At 34.0% G+C, this 17,574-nt stretch overlaps 2 protein-coding genes across 10 annotated transcripts in view; both read left to right on the forward strand.

Annotated features, from left to right (window-relative positions):
• LOC126762637 (arginine kinase) overlaps positions 1–8,675 on the forward strand; it is a 50,311-nt gene extending 41,636 nt beyond the window's left edge. For 7 of the 8 annotated variants that reach the window (XM_050479523.1, XM_050479516.1, XM_050479520.1 and 4 more), the window contains one exon: positions 7,222–8,675. In XM_050479523.1, coding sequence (XP_050335480.1) covers positions 7,235–8,305 — 1,071 coding nt within the window. In that variant the 5' untranslated portion in view covers positions 7,222–7,234 and the 3' untranslated portion in view covers positions 8,306–8,675. Of the gene's footprint in view, positions 1–5,499; positions 6,060–7,221 lie in introns of those variants that run through there. The other variant, XM_050479518.1, reaches the window with a different exon arrangement.
• A 753-nt stretch (positions 8,676–9,428) lies between these two features.
• On the forward strand, positions 9,429–13,032 carry LOC126761629 (nucleolar protein dao-5). 2 transcript variants are annotated; one of them, XM_050477958.1, is made up of 5 exons: positions 9,429–9,641; positions 9,707–10,090; positions 10,148–11,227; positions 11,447–11,614; positions 12,631–13,032. In XM_050477958.1, exons 1-5 carry the CDS (start codon positions 9,543–9,545, stop codon positions 12,781–12,783), a joined length of 1,884 nt encoding a protein of 627 aa, XP_050333915.1. In that variant the 5' UTR covers positions 9,429–9,542; the 3' UTR covers positions 12,784–13,032. The 2 variants fall into 2 exon arrangements, with proteins under 2 accessions (XP_050333915.1, XP_050333914.1); XM_050477957.1 differs by lacking the exon at positions 11,447–11,614 and having other exon boundaries at positions 9,430–9,641; positions 12,037–12,674.
• The last annotated feature ends 4,542 nt before the right edge of the window (positions 13,033–17,574 follow it).

Here is a 17,574-nt window from a genome sequence, read left to right on the forward strand (position 1 = left end):
TATGTATGTAAATAACAGCCGGCATTCTGGTTAACGTTTACTTGTTCACTTTCCTTTCATTAACTCGCGCTATGAGTAACTACGATAGGCACATAAGTCCATAGCTACTGTATATAAAGAGCTGTGTACATATTTTAGAAATTACTCACAGTTGAATGAAAAACATTGCAAAGTTTGACAATTGTTCAATTAAGTCTATTAAATTTATGTGAATTGTCTGGCCAGCATCACGATCACCATTATTGCCCCTCACTTCCAACTTTTCTTATATTCTGGACATTCGTTAATGATGTTGCTCATTCAATTGCGACGATCTAACGCGCACAGAAGCTGAAAAATATCCAGTGCAATTTTTTTTGTTTATAACTAGAAATCGAGAAATTATTTTACGAGCGTTTTATAAGGGGAAAAAATTGGACATATGTATGTAGATTTGTAGTTATAAGCATAGGTATAAAAACGAAGAAAGTAATCATATCATATAACGTTTTACTTAAATACTATGTAGTGTTTGCCACAATGAAATGCAAAAATCCATACAAGTTTCCATTTAAAAGTTGTTCCTTTAATTATACTAAAAACAAAAAGAATCCCATTGAATCCAATCAGAGCCACAACAAAGTAAATGTCAGTGCACACATTCTTATACACATAGATGTATAAATTAAAGTAGTAGATGTTTGCGTAATCAACATTTAACCCGGATAGTACAAAGAAATCGAGGGGGGGGTGCAGGCAACTTTTTAACTTTCTATGTACGTATGTTTATCTGTAAATATGTGTGCAAATACAGATGTTGTGAAACTGCAGTTAATGTAAATAAAAGTGATATATGTTTGTAGGTAGTGCATATTATATAACCGTACTTAGGTTATGCAACGTTGACCCAGTTGGCGTTAGTTAAAAGCACGAAAGTTGAGCTTCCGTTACAGGGGAAATGAGGCTGGAAGCTTTTAACAGCAATGCTACGATTAACAGTGAAATGTTAATTTCTCCATACTCGACAGCAGTGAATTTTCTTTTTTTTTACAGGGAATTCAATTTTAACAGCTGATTTACCTTTTAATACCTTTTAAATAGATACATACATATGTATGTGTAGTGCATACTATATACATTATATAGTAAGTGGAATTGCATTAGAGAGATTTTTTTTACATTTTAATTATTTAACTTTTTCAAATTATTGTTATTCCTATTTCTTAACATTTATTAATCATTTTAATTTATAATTTGATTGTGATGAAGTATTTAATAAAATGAAAGTCACAGGTAGAGAAAGATTACACTTCAATATGTATTCTAAATATATGTATATACATTAGTGCAATTTCTCAATCTTTATTAATTCTTCTGTACCCTTGAATTTGTTGTACACTTATGTATATAAAAAATTGTAGATATGTTGCATACATAGAATATGCTATGTACATATGTATATGTACATATGCACATACATACACATATGTACATATCTACATGCAACCCCTTTTTAAATTGGGGAACTTTATATGAGATAATGACATGCTTTATTGCTGCTCCAGACAATCTTAAATTGCCAACATCCGTTTTTTTTGTTATGTATGACTAAAGCGAGTTTTTTTAAGAAAAATACATCAATACATATATATTCAGACGAAGGAAAAAATTATTCAGCGTTTGCAAATAGAATTTGTTTTATCGCTTTACTTCAAGCAGGATCAAAAAAACTTCTAAAAAAATTAGATTTATTAAAATCGTATTTGTAGGTGAATGAGTAACAATAAATTCTCTAAAAAAATTTAACTTATCTTAATAAGATACTATACACCTTTATTTATATTATTTTTTAATATCATTTCCTCATGAGCTCCGTTGGTACACCGTAGACCTTTCAATGCTGACAATTATTATTAAAATTAAGAAGCTCTTGAAAGCTATCAATTTATTCGCACTAAACAATTTTACTAAATTCATGTGTATGTATGTATATACAAAGATACAACTTGATTATTGCTCTAACTTTTATTTGACATATTTATTTCACTAATTATTCACTTAGCAATCGTGTGGGTACATACATACATACATATATTTGACTATACATATTCGTACCGGTGTGTGTATGCTGGGCGACACTTTTAAGTGCACTCTTGAAAGTTACTTATCAAATAACAGGCGAAAAAAATTAGTGGGTGATTCAGATGTCAAGCAAAAATTCATATCTACTCAGATAACTTTTACGATTGAGTTTATAATTAAATCTGTACAATTCGAAATGAGCAAACACACCTTTACCTTTTCACCAGCATTCGTTGTTAATAAAGCGGTCGCGTAACAACGTTTATAATAGTCGGCGGTTAATTAATTTAGTACATATGAACCTGTTGTTGACTCTGAAGTATTTTAAACATTACTGATTTGTTTTAATCATTATTTTCAAATGTGTTGAACCTAAGTAATGTAAAATTTGAAAGAACAGTTGTGAAAGAAACAAAAACAGTTTTTAATGAATATTTAATTCGGATGTTAATCAATAATTTGTAAAATGTGATATAAATTAATGTTCATATACAGCTACACACATTTATAGATCATACCAATAACCTTGACTGGTTTAAACATTTCCAGTTATTTTAATTTTTGACGTGCGTTTTCAATATTATTTCTCACAGTTGACTGCACTTGGAATTTACATTAGGGATGTAAAGTATAAAATAACGAACTGATAACATACATAGTTTCAATTACAGGAAGGATATTGAAAACTGATCACGATTTTTAAATATGATTAGAGTGCAAGTCTTTGCGTGGTAATTTTTGAAATATACCGACATATGTTTTTACTTTAAAAGTTGATTTGATATCTATATCTTAAGGAAATTCTATATTAAAAAAAAATATGTATGTAAATACTCTATATTGCATGTTCTTTTACTTTTCGGAAAATACCTCTTGTTTACGTCTGACTCCAAGAGCTGATGCACTTAACTCGTTGTTATCGTTTTTGTAAATTTTCCAACAATCAAGATGTTGGACATTAATTAAACACAAGTGAAAATGTGTACATATGTATGTATGTATGTATGTATGTGCTTACGTGAGTCCATTTATATGCACATTTTAATTATTATCACACTAACATTTCCCACTGCTTGTGAAGACGGCCAAAGCAAAAATTTCCGTACCTTATCAGCATTTAGTTTCTATTGCCGCTGATAGCAATTATATTTCTTTATCAAATTCCATTATATTATTTTACTTCACCTATTTGTGGGACTTATTTAGATAGCCGAATTAGCAAATTCAATGAATGCAAATTTCACCTGTATGTGTGTGAAAAAAACCGCAAGCGCGAATATTAGCAAACATAAAAAAATAGTTTGAGTAAAGACATTTACACCTGCTTACCTGTAAATGTTAATTAGCGTATATTATATTGAGATTTCCACCATGCACATCCTAAGCGTTTCGTTAAGGCTATATTAACATTTTTAATCCAAATGAATTTTGCAGTACTTATTATATGTACCCGAAAATGTACAATAATTTCCTGTAATGTGATCAGGAGGAAAGAACAATTGGCAAGGATAGTCGTACAATAGTTCATTACTGTTAATGAAAAGTTTCAAAGTCAGGGATTTAGAGCGAAATACTGGAGTATACATATATTCTTGGCTGCAGAGAGAACCCCGGGGCCTGGCCATGATTATAGAGAATGATTGGAAAAAATATATGCAAAACATTTTTCAATAATATTCTCCTCTGAGAATTCCGGGTCCGGGATGAATTGTCCCCTCTCTTCTGATCTGAATATATCTCATATAGGATCAGGGATGGAATGGGACTTAACGATAAAAATAGGTATTGCATTTAAATAATTTATGAAATCACAAATGATTATTTTAGCGTTGCATTCATTTCATATGACAACATAATTAATGGTGATTTTATAAGACGGTCAAATTTTATTGTAAGTCAACTTAGAATTACCATTTTAATACCAAACGCTATAATAATATTCATTAGTATGTTGTATGTCAATGTAATTACATACATATCTATTCGAGCACGTTTACGTTATGGCAATACAAACTATAATTATGGGCTTGTCGGGAGTATTAAATCTTAGAATGAGCACATTCTTTCACACCTTTTGAATGCGCAAGCGTCAACATATGCAACACTATTTAACTAAATGATTGTCGTAGAAATATTACTAAAAATTTACTAAACACTTAACGTGCAATTGAAAAATATTATTACATTGTTCCATTGATTTCATAAAATCACAATTTTATGCATTCAATTGCCATTATGTGAACAACAATATCCTTTTCCATCCCCCGCCGAAAAATGCACACACACATATACACGTGTGTACCAATTCGCTCTCCAATCTCTCCGGTTACTCTTCATTCAGCTTTTAGTCAAATAGCTGACATGCATGCATCGTCTGCCTGTTGAACAACAACAACATACTTCTGCTGCCGTTAACCACAAAATATCCACCGTTCACCGGGTAGAAGTGCCATTTAAAAAGTCCACCTCTGCATAGCTGATTCCTGAATCTAAAATTTAGTTCCTTTAAAATTTCCGATTGCGTTCGTTTGTTGTCGGCAAATCACTAGGTAGCTAGCGGTCAGCTTCTCGCGTACGCTTGCAAAGCTACCAAATCAAATTACCAAAATCATAGCTGTACACAGGATAACTGAAGTATACTTTTGGGCGCGGCGGCCACAAATAAACGAATTTTTCATTAAGCGACGACGTTTAGCTTAGTACGAACGCGAACGTGTAGTTTTTTGTAATAAAAATAGTTTTGTCTAAAATATTTGTACATTTCAAATTACAATCAAATGTATTAAATGCGTTTTGAAAAAAGTTTCCCATAGAAAAAATAGAAATATAAAAAATAGATTAACTTACATTGTACAGCGTGGAAAACGTGCAAGCTCCAAAGAAATTCTGTTGAGCATATGACGGTTAAATTAACTTGCTCGTATTGCTAAACAACTGGTGAAAAAATACCATATTTAATTAACAAACATCAAAAATCAACAAATACGCACAAACTTTGTGAAATCAAAATCTTGTGGAAGAAATTTCGAGGAATTTTAAGAATTTTACAAAGTTAATACGATTTTTAATGAATATCTAAGTCAGACGTCCTTTTGCCAATAAGCAACGAAATCAAAGACACTTAAAATAAAATAACTTCTTTTACACAATATAATATATACTAAAACTCCACAACTAACCCACCATCATCTCACAAGCAAGTAACTAAAAGGAGTCGACAAGTGGAAAGTAGAAAATCAGCTATAGAAATTTCAATCAACAACGACAATTGCGAAAATTAAAAAATTGTGTACACATATACATACATACATATTTACTTCAAAGGGGTTACACCTTTTTTTGGTCTAATGAAATCATTTATTTAGTTTCAAGCGTTAGTATGCAAACTTAAGCAATAGTTAAAGTAAAACGAATTCTCTTAACAAATTTTTATGTACAAAATATACATACATACACATATACGAAGTATATCAAAACTACATAAAGTAGATAAGTATAATCAAACGCCCACTTTGTAAGTTTTTGAGCAAATTACTAACCTCAAAATAACGCTGATATACCAACATTTTGCATTTTGGACCAAAGTGAATCATATTGAAACAAACGAAAACTGTGTGATTTAACATTAAGATAAAGGCCCTTCAAAAGTAGAGTAGGAGGGAGGAAAAACAAGTACCCAGTATTGTAGGATATTTATTGAATTCTGCACGTCAAAAATTAAGGATTATCTATACGCGTAGAGTCGAAGTAGAGAAGATATAGAAAAACAAATAGACGAAAAATCCCACTGCTGTACAAAGTATTAACAAATCAAACAAAAAGACAGTCTGCGATATGGGTGGTTGTGCTTCAAAAGATAAAAAGGACACAGTGGTCGACGGGGATGCGGCTGCCGCAGACAAGGCGGGCACCGCCGAAAATGTAGAGGACGGTGCAACTAACACAACTGCAGACCCTTCGGCCACTACTGCGAATGGCGACGCGATCAACAACGAAGGGTGTGTATTGCTTAATATTTGCAAATATGCATGATTTTAGCAAATGGAACAAAAGCAACAAAAGTTGACAATAATATATATATGTAATATATTATTTATATGTAATTTATATTTGAAATATATTCGTTTCGCTTTTTTGCAGCCATTTGTTTATAAGTTTAATATTATCTACATTTTTGAATTGTGTCTTTATGGTTTTTCTTGTTTTAATTTAAGTTGCAAATGGTCAATAGTTGAGTTTTGATCAAAAATCGTGTTTTAAGCTTAATTAAAAAAAAAATAAAATGTTCCTCAAAATGTAATTGATATAAGTATGTACATGGAATCCACGAGGATATCTACGCATATACATACATCAGTACATATGTGTATACATACGCTTGCTACCGCGGTGTCGTCGCGGAAACAACGCCCGCTAAAAAGGATCTATTAAATTATTACATCTGTTGGATGCCACAGTAAAATGAGTCACACATTTCAGGTCTCAAAATTTTTACAGTTTTTTTTGGGTGGAGACAATGTGAATTCCGGAACTGTCATATACTGTATGTACATACATATGTATTTTGAATGTTTGTATAATATACCGAATTGGGGTAACTTAAAATAAAATAGTAGAGAAAATAGATACACATCGCATTTTCCTCTTAACCGCCCTTAATTTGGATCGCATGCGTGACAACTACTCATGACATTAAGTCGGTTTGAGGCAGGACAAAAGCCGGTCTCGTGTAATGTTTTTTTTTTCATTTTTGTGAGTACTCCACATTCTACACATATGCATAGTGCGCTCGAGCACTTTCTGTTTAGTTTAGTGGATTTTAGTAAACGGAACCACTATATTAGTTAAAATATCTAAAGCAATTTATTAGAAATGTTAATATTAATATTTTGACATTTTTTTTTTCCTTTTTTTCAATAAATGATTGATTCATTTAAAATATTTATTTTTGATTATATCGTTAACAAAATTTCATATAAAAGCTGAGAAAATGCGCTTGCTCATCAATCTTCGACCCTTAATACTCCGCGGATTGCGTGTTGAGCAAGTTTCTCATGCCTGCTATACAGACTGGTGCAAGTAATTGACATATTTTTACTTAAATTAATGCAATTTCTTTCAAAAATATTAATTTCTTTTCAACGTTCTATCTAATTGCAGAAAATTAAACATCATGGTTGACGCTGCAGTTCTTGCTAAATTGGAAGAGGGCTACGCCAAGTTGGCTGCCTCTGACTCCAAGTCATTGCTGAAGAAATACTTGACTAAGGAAGTGTTCGACAGCTTGAAGAACAAGAAGACCCCAACATTCGGCTCATCTTTATTGGATGTTATTCAATCCGGCTTGGCCAATCACGATTCTGGTGTTGGTATTTACGCTCCCGATGCTGAGGCATACACCGTCTTTTCTGACTTGTTCGACCCAATCATTGAGGATTACCATGGTGGTTTCAAGAAGACCGATAAACATCCACCAAAGGACTTTGGTGATGTAAGCACTTTTGGAAATTTGGATCCCAACAATGAATTCGTTATTTCCACCCGTGTGCGTTGCGGTCGCTCCCTTGAAGGCTATCCATTCAACCCATGTCTCACCGAAGCCCAGTACAAGGAAATGGAAGAGAAGGTTTCATCTACTTTGTCTGGTTTGGAAGGCGAATTGAAGGGCAAATTCTACCCCTTGACCGGCATGGAGAAATCAGTTCAACAGCAATTGATTGATGATCACTTCTTGTTCAAGGAAGGTGATCGTTTCTTGCAAGCCGCCAATGCTTGCCGTTACTGGCCATCTGGACGTGGTATCTACCACAACGACAACAAGACTTTCCTGGTGTGGTGCAATGAGGAAGATCATTTGCGTATCATTTCCATGCAAATGGGCGGTGATTTGGGTGAAGTTTTCCGTCGTCTAACAAACGCAGTAAATGAAATTGAGAAGCGTATTCCATTCAGCCATGATGACCGTTTGGGCTTCTTGACTTTCTGCCCCACCAACTTGGGTACCACCATCCGTGCGTCTGTGCACATTAAATTGCCAAAATTGGCTGCCAACCTTGCTAAATTGGAGGAAGTTGCTGGCAAATATAACTTGCAGGTACGCGGTACTCGTGGTGAACACACTGAAGCTGAGGGTGGTATCTATGATATTTCCAACAAACGCCGTATGGGTCTGACCGAATACCAGGCCGTTAAGGAAATGTACGATGGCATCACTGAACTCATCAAGATCGAAAAGAGCATGTAAATTGCTACAATTTAAGTGTAGCGAACGTTTATTTGTAGTCAAACAAAGCAGGTGTTGTGAAGTTTAGTATGTACTAAGTGAAAGAGGGTGCAACAGTGACAGGTCCCGGCATTTTCAATAGATCCTATTGGGAAGCTGTCTTTGCTGCGTTCATATGAAATGCCTTCCTGGAGAAGAACAACAACACCATCTACAACACTGCTACCACCAATAAAACCTAACAATGAAAACACTTATCCTTAAAAAAGAAGACGTCAAATGTTTGGACTTTTTGTGAAACTGAAAATAAAACACAAATAATTTATAATTTTAAGTCTTAAGTTTATAAAAAAAAAACATTTAAAATAAAACTTAAAACAAAACCAAAATATGGAATGACTTTGTATATAAAAGAAATCTATCTATGTATTATATTAGATGAATTATGCTTTGTCAAAAACAGTAATTTTTACTTTCATATGTCTACGTTTAAGGGAAATGTTGGATGAACTGAAAAATTGTATAAGTTATTTGGGGTTAGACGATCAGTTGTGGATTAGAGGAAAAACGAATTTCAATGTGGAACATTCATGAATGATTTGTTAAAGCCATTCTAAAACATATCACACACCTTAACGTCCCGCATGAACACCACTTCGTGTTTTTTTTGTAGTTGTTACAGGCGTCACTTTAATTTGAGCGCTTCATTTTATAAATCGCAGAAAATCTAGGATATAATATCAAACTTGGTTGGTAGATGAATATTATATATTGATTTGAAAATTGAAAGTATATAGCGAAATGTTATTAATGAATACATAAAATGATATAAAAATTAGCAACTGTGCTATCCATTTCTATAAAATCTGACAAAATAATTTTTTTCCCCAGTTCTGGACTTTTCCAAATCAACCTGCATATAAACATATTTTCAATACATGAAACATTTTTTGTTCATAGTTTTATTTAAATCTCTTTTCTTAATATCTCTTTTGCAGAGAACGAAAATTATGGTATACTACGTCCTTTGTCATGTGTTTCGTTTTTATAATGTGGCACCGCTATGAACCACATTTTTCTTAAATGCATCTCTGCGATTATAATTTTTCTTTCCGATATTTCGATAAACGTTCTTCTGGTATTCTGATATTCTGCCCCTTTGCTATTTCGACTGTGCTAGCACGTGTTGGTTGTAGTTCCACGTTTATTTTCATATAGCTTTTCTATAATTAATTGAAATATAAGTGATTAAAAAATAATGGCTACAAATGAGCAATTAATATCCGCACTCGTGCTAGAGTATTTAAAGAAAAGAGATAAGAATTTAGCTAAAGTGTTTCAACAGAAAACAAATGCGGTATGTATTTGGTACAGTACTTTTTATTGTAGGACGGTTTTTAAGTAAAGCTGAATTATTTTCAGGGTACCGTCGGTAAAGGTTTTCCAAAGTTGGAGCAAATTATTGAAAGCTATCAACAAAGTAACAAGAAGAAGGTGCCCGTGATCAAATCGATTGCAGGCGACTCAAGTGATGAGGACAGTTCTTCAGAAGAAGAAACAGCAGCACCACAGACTAAAAAACCTAACGTTGCTTTAACCAATGGTAAGGCTGTTGCATCGAAAGGTAAAGCGAAAGAATCTAGCTCCGATGATAGTAGTTCCGAAGAAGAGGCTGCTCCAGTAGTTAAAAAACCAGAATCTAAAGCAAAGAAGGATGAATCTTCAAGTGAAGACAGTTCTGACAACGACGAGAAACCCGCAGTAAAAAATAATGTGAGCAAACCGGTGACACAACAGACGAAAGAGGTAAAAAAAAATTATAATTTGGAATTAGTATGTGATTTTAATGGGTTTACTTTACAGAGTTCTTCTAGTGAAGATAGTTCTGATGACGAACCTCAAGCCAAAGCACCTGTCAAACCTGTTGCCGCAAATAAAGTGCAACAGAAACAAAAGCAACAGTCAAGCAGTGAGGAATCTGATAGTGAAGAAGAAACTAAACCATCAAAAACACCTGTAGTTAAAAATGTTGCAAAGAAAGGTGACACTGAAGACAGTTCGGATGACAGTGATAGTGAAGAAGAAAAGGCTAAACCCGCACAGAAGCCGGTACCTGCCAAAGCTGTTGCCGCACAGAAAAAAGATGACTCTGACAGTTCCTCCGAAGAAAGTGAAGAAGATGATAAATCCCCCAGGGTTGCCCCCGCTAAAGCCAAGGCAGGTGTTAAAGCAGCCAGTTCTTCTGACTCAGATTCGGACAGTGAAGACGAAAAACCTAAAGTTGCCGCTGCAAAGAAGACCGTAGTTAAAGCTGCGGTTACAAAGAAAGCTGACTCATCTAGTGAGGACAGCTCCGACGAAGATTCCAAACCAGATGCCAAGAAGGTAGCAGCAAAGAAAGAATCCAGTTCAGAAAACAGCTCTAGTGATGAAGAAACTCCCGCTGTTTTACCGGCTGTAAAAAAGAATGTTGTCCCGAACAAAACTAAAAAAGATTCAAGTAGTTCCGAAGACAGTTCATCCGATGATGAAGAGCCTCCAGCGAAGAAAGCAGCACCTGCAAAAGCTGCTGCACCAACTAAAAAGAAAGATTCTAGCTCTGACGATTCATCCTCTGATGATGAACCACCAGCAAAAAAACAAGCTGTAGGGGCTGTTAAGGCTGTGGCTGTAAGCAAGAAAGCTGAATCATCCAGTGACGACAGTGATTCTGATGACAGCGAAAACGAGAAAGCGAAGCCTAAGCCAAAAGTTTTAGCACCAGCAAAGGCACAAAAGAAAGAGGAAAGCAGCTCTGATGATGACGACGACGACGAGGACAATGACGAAGAAGAGAAGCCCAAACCAAAAGTTGGAGAAAAGCGAAAATTTGATGATTCTGCTGCTGGAAAAAATCAGTCTAACAATAAATATAATAATTTCGTTAAAAGCGGCGAAGGCAAGGTACGTAAAAAAATATAAATTAATTGAACATAAGTTAGGTAAAGTTAACAACAAAAATTATTATGGAAGGAAAATTTATGTCATTAAATTCCAAACCTCGGCAGAAAATTGTTTTTCCTACAAATAGAATATAAAGTGTTCAATTTAAGCGAAGCTATTTAAAATATATTAAAAAACTTGTAGCTGCTTTTTAATACATATCATTCAAAATTTCTAAAGCCACAACAAAAAGGTTTTGCCTCTACACCAAATTTTAATGGTAAAGCAAAGTTTAATGATCAAAGAAAATCGAATGGTGAAGTGAGGAAAAATACACCCTTTAGAAGAGTGCGTGAAGAGGAGGTAGAAATAGATGCACGGGTAAAAGATATGTCATTCGAAGCCAAGGTAAGTGCCTCAAATGGTGTTTATTAAGTGGGTGAAATGTACGACGAAATTGTTACATTATGTCAATATCGCAGCTGAAAATGGAATTCACAAATTATTAAATTTATGTTTGAGGCACTTACTTATTTGTAACGGATTTATGCCTTAGGCATAATGCTCTTAATGCTTTTCCTAAATATCTACACTTTTCAAACGGTCTTATCGCAAACTCTATGAATTTTTCATAAAATGTAAAACATTATGAAGACATTTTTCACAAGGGGTTAGCGACAAAGCCGATTATTATTTCGAACATCTGTTTTACAATAAGTAATTTTGATTTGAAATTCTTCAAAAATAAAATAATTTGTGTTTCCTTTTTCATGTGCTGTTATCCTAACTATTGCCAACCGATTCACAAAACAATTATGTGATCATATTAGAGTGAAGGTGGAGACTTTAATAATAGAAGAGGCTTTGGCGGTCGCGGAGGCGGCAGAGGAGGAAGAGGTGGTGGTGCTGGCGGTGACGGAAATGGCGGCTTCCAAAAGTTTGGAGATAGGAAATCATTTGGTGGCTTTGAAAACGGCGGTGACGGACGTGGCGGTGGTCGTGGACGTGGTGGTCGAGGTGGATTCGGAGCTGGTGATCGCGGTCGGGGTGGATTCGGAGGTGGTGATCGTGGTCGGGGTGGATTCGGAGGTGGTGACCGTGGTCGCGGTGGATTTGGTGGTGGCGATCGTGGTCGTGGTGGATTTGGTGGCGGTGATCGCGGTCGCGGTGGCTTTGGTGGACGTGGCCGTGGTTTTGGGCGCGGAAACTTCGGTGGAGCGAATAAACCCTTTAATAAATCATTCGATTCATCAGGGTCTAACAAAAAGATCACCTTTGATGATTAGACTATGATAACGAGTGCAAAATATTTTAGAAACACACAACATAACAATTTCGTTAACATTTCACCGACTATTTTAAATACGCTTGTGTTATTTGTGTGTTGTGATGATTACGAAAACCTTAATTTTATTGCTTTACAGAGAAATGCATCTGGTTCGTGGGGTGAACGAGCGAACAAAGATTTGAAATATACACGTGGAAAGTCATTTAAACATGAAAAAACCAAGAAGAAGCGTGGAAGTTATCGTGGGGGTCAAATTGACATGGGTGTTAACTCAATTAAATTTGAATAACAATTTTAAAATTCGCTCTATATATAACTTGCATTAGTATCAATGCTAATTAATGTAAAAGATTAAGAAATTTAGTTATAGTGTAGTTTAAGTAATCTGAATACATCTGCATTGTATATAATTTTACAATATGTATGTGTGTTTCCGATGTGAGAACTAAATATTCTTGAAACAAAGAAATAAAGTCATAAACATCCTTTTTCACCTATGTGAATGAATGGTATTTATAAAACTAATATTAAATAACAATTGGAGTTTTATAATTTTTATTTATAAAGAATGCTTTTTAAAGATTCCAAATGCATTCTATATAAATATGAATGTATAAGTGTACTGGGAAGGTAATTAATCGTACATATTTATTTAGCAAAATCAACAAGATATACTTTTTGTTGTTATGGAGTAATGGATACGCCTAATTTAATCGAGTGAACCGTTTAAACGTGTTGCACATTTACTGAAACCACAGTAAATGTGTTTTTAGCAGTTGCGGTTTTATATAGCGAAAGGAAATATTGCCAGCACTTGACTAGGAACAATCGGATGTAGACTAAAATGTATGCCAATAAAAAAATCATTAGTTCACCCTTATATGGTTGACTACCCTATAAGAAATACTTGTGTACTTATGTGGCAGTGTAATATAAAAAAATGGTAATTTGTACGGTCAGTTTTGGTCATTTGCCAAAGATAAAACGTTGGAACTTGTTCAGTTACTTTCGCTGAACGACTTGGCTGCGCATGCGTTTTGTATTTATTGCTTCAAAATGTCATTTGTTGTTGTTTGTGCAAATGGTTTGTTTTGTGTATTGTAGATGTTTTAAAATTTTGATTCATTTTGATTACTTTTCTAAATGTGTACGTACTGAATGCAAGCGTTGTTGTGCTTCAGCATTTGAAAATCGTTATAATTTCAGTGTAGCGGATTTCTTGATGACAATCGGACACTGCTTAATGACGCCAATTGCTGTCGCATCCATCAAAGTACGAGCTGGCATGTAGTATAATATACAATTGTATTTATAAGTGCATGTATATATGTATGTACGTGCGTGCATACTCACCGGTCTAAGCCAAATTTGTAACAGTGATTTTAGCTGTTAACTTTTAGCGAGGGAAACTAAGCGCTCGTAATGCTATCAACAAAATATGTGCAGCATAACAAAAGAAAAGTTGTAAAACGTGTTGAAATAACAGTTGACGTGAATAGATATAGACTTGTATGTAGCACATAAATATCATATCGTTTGCGTTAATTTGCTGTACTAATAAGTATTTTATTCAATTTGCTTGCAAATAAAGCTATAAAAAGTGTGGAGTATAATTACGTTGGAACAACAGCAACTTTCTCATCATTCATACAGCTGGTTGACAATTGTAGCACAAATAATTACAAACGTTTTTATGTGTCTCGCATGCGCACAATTTATGTATTTGTAACGATAGACATACATACATACATTTTTCTTCACACATTTGTAATATTTGCGGAAAATATTTAAATAATTGAATTATCATTTAATAGTTTTGTTAATTAATAATCTTTACACTTATGTACATACTTTTTTAAATAGAGCGTGACTTACTTGTGTACATATGTATGTTGTACGGATATAGAGTATCCAATATTAGCGTTCATATGTTAACTAGATACTATTTCAATTCAACATAGGCTTATATTTAAAATATGTGCTAAAGCTAATTTAAAAAAAAATACTACTGTTCAATTGTTCAAAGTTTGGCAAATTAGTTTTCCATGAATTTAGGTGCAACATTTAATGACTTAAGTGTAAAATTGTCTCAGGTATAAGAGTTGAGACTTCGTATTTTGGAGATTTAAGAATGTAGTCTCGAAATGACACTGTTCGATTGAAGTTAATAGATTAGAATAGATAGTTGGTAATAAAAATAAAAATAAAATACAAAATTTAACTACTTTTGTAAAACATTCCAGTATTTTATTACTGAATATACATGTGTACATATGTATGAAGCTATAGCTACCTTTACCTTGTCTGCTATGGTTTCGGCTGTATCACAGTAATAATACTCAAAAAACAACTTCGAACTAAAAATACAAATTTACTAATCGTTTACATATATACATATATGTACATACATAAATATATTGGAATAAGCATATAGATACATTCTTTTGATATATTGAATTATAGCCACAAATGTTAAACAATATATCGTACACTTACTGCGGTCGCATAGCGTATACTTAGCAGCGTGTGCATGCGTCAATTATAATGATCAGTTGCAGCGTTTTCTGTCAGTTAATTTGTATACAGTTATGTAACAGCCCACACCATTGTTAATCATCTTCACTTTCCATTCCCAGCATCCACTACCAAAACGAGTAAAATTTAACAAAATTACGTCTAAATCGAAATCGATATGAGTTATTTTTCTCCCTAACGTCAACAAATCATTTCGCCATGCATTATGCTTACACCTCTTTCACACGCTCTTTGCCCACCGTGTGCAGCCGCATTATAACATATAATAGTTATTTTTTCCGTTTTCACAATTAATTCAATTAGTAATAATGTAGTTAGCATAAAAATGTCATGCTTTGGCTATTATATAGGAACTCGTCTTCGTTGATTTTAACTTACACCTGTCCAATTCCCAATTGTCAAATAAGCAACGCTTTCCGTTTCAATGCTCTGCTTTATAATGTCTTTGCTAAATAAGAAATTGTTAAAAATGTCGCGTACAAGGTGAAATTTTTTGAATAAAAACGCATGCCCGCCAGTACGTTGGATTACCCAGCAGACAATTTGGATTTAGAAGAAGTTAGAAACTTTTTTTCAATTACGAAAAATTAATTGTAAACACCTAACAGCACCTGAGAATTAAACTAATGGTGAAGGCGTAAATACTAATGAAGATAACAATAACGCTACGAGAGAAGACGTTACCATTAAGGATTTTTCGATTGAGTATAATCTGCTAACATTTGTGCTCCCTCCATCCTTTAAAGTCTCTTTCTGAACGGTTAAATTAGTTTTAATAATTTAAATCAATTTAATGGCTGATGGTGGTTGAGTTTATGTTGGATATGGTTTCTTAAAATGCTCTAGAATTAAAAGATCACTAATCTTGAAACTATTTTTCATCGAAGCAGCCGCTGCTTGAGTAAAAGACCTTGGCTAAAGCAGGTAATACCTAGGACAGATGTTATGCTGAGGGCCAATGAGTATTCTATATCTTAGAAAAAGGTTAACGGGTGTAGGTGAAAAGGAATATTATTAATATTTTGCACTTAAAGGAACTATTACTTATATATCAACAAAATCACAACCCAATGAAAAAGAAAATAATTGTGTGATTTCTTGGCATTGTTTCTACTGCTGATGATGATGATGATGTTAAAAACTGTGATTTGTGTGGTAAAAAATCAATTTCGGGAAAAGAAACTATTTGAAAACAGTTACCATTTTGGGCTAAGAGAAGGTGTAATAAATTGAATTATATATCTATTAAATGGAAGCTCTATTAAGCGGAGATCTGTATTAACTGGACAGAAAAGCTGGTAACCAATCATTGAGAAAGCAGCCTTAAATTTGTTATATTTTCCAATGAAATTAATTTGTATGACCATATTCAAAATTGAACCTCAAGTACAATCCCTTGGATTCTTATACCGACCAAAACGTGTTCGCCTTTATTCGAAAATAAAATTTTCACTGTATTAAATAGTTTATTATGTGAATAATAGTATAAATTGTATACCACAGCAACGCGTGGCCGGATCCACTAGTATACTACTGTGATCAAATTGAAAGGTGAATTTTGTCCATTTCATCTTCTTCAATATACTTATGCCAACGAATTATCTCGTCATCATAGCACTAGGAAAAATGCTCCGTCGTGAGGGCCATCAGAGCCTTCTCGATTCAGCTTTTATATCCTCATTTGAGTCAAAACATTGTTATATCTTTTGGCTTATATCTTTCTTAAAAATAGTAGGCAAAATAGGCAAAAATTCCTGCAAATTGTGTCAAAAGTGTACAAGATATAGGGCGAAAATGGGTTTTTTCTATGGCTTTTAATAAGATGTCTTGTAAATTTACTATCGATTTCCTCAAAAACCGTATTGTGAGAATTTTGGAACTTCAGAATTTGGGTGGCTTCTAGTTCCTAAATTTTATATACTTAAAATCGAAGATATTTTGTAAAAATTCACTTTTGTTCGAACCACCTCATGAAACTTGTAGGTAGGTAGATAAAGGGGGGCAGCAGAACATCCTTGGCCCCGGGCGCTCGAAGTTGTAGTTACGCTACTGATTAAAGCATACTGAGCTAGTTTTAAATCTACTTCTTCTAGCTTGGGAAAAAAATAATGACTATTGTACGTGGGTTATAGGCTATATATATTTCTGGCCTAATAATATTTATCAACGAAAATGTTTTTTTTTTTTGTCGATTGCTGTTTTGTTTCGGGATCATACGCATAGATTCATTATTCGTCACCTGTGTGACGATCTTATAAACGTCTTTTGAAGCACCGCGATCGTATTTTTTCAGCATTTCTTTACACTAATCCACACGAGCCTTTTTTTGAGCGATTGTCAAATTGTGCGGGATCCAACGAGAACAAACCTTTTTTACGGCCAGGCGTTCATGCAATATCGAATGTATGCTGGTGGGAGAAATGCATCGGCATGTCTCTATCTGAAGGTATGTTACATGACGGTCTTGCATTATCAGTGCACGTACGGCATCGATGTTTTCTGGCACAACGGATGTTTTTGGACGACCTTCACGGAATTCGTCTTT

This window comes from Bactrocera neohumeralis, chromosome 6 (genome assembly GCF_024586455.1).
Source record: "Bactrocera neohumeralis isolate Rockhampton chromosome 6, APGP_CSIRO_Bneo_wtdbg2-racon-allhic-juicebox.fasta_v2, whole genome shotgun sequence".
NCBI classification, from domain to species: Eukaryota; Metazoa; Arthropoda; class Insecta; order Diptera; family Tephritidae; genus Bactrocera; species Bactrocera neohumeralis.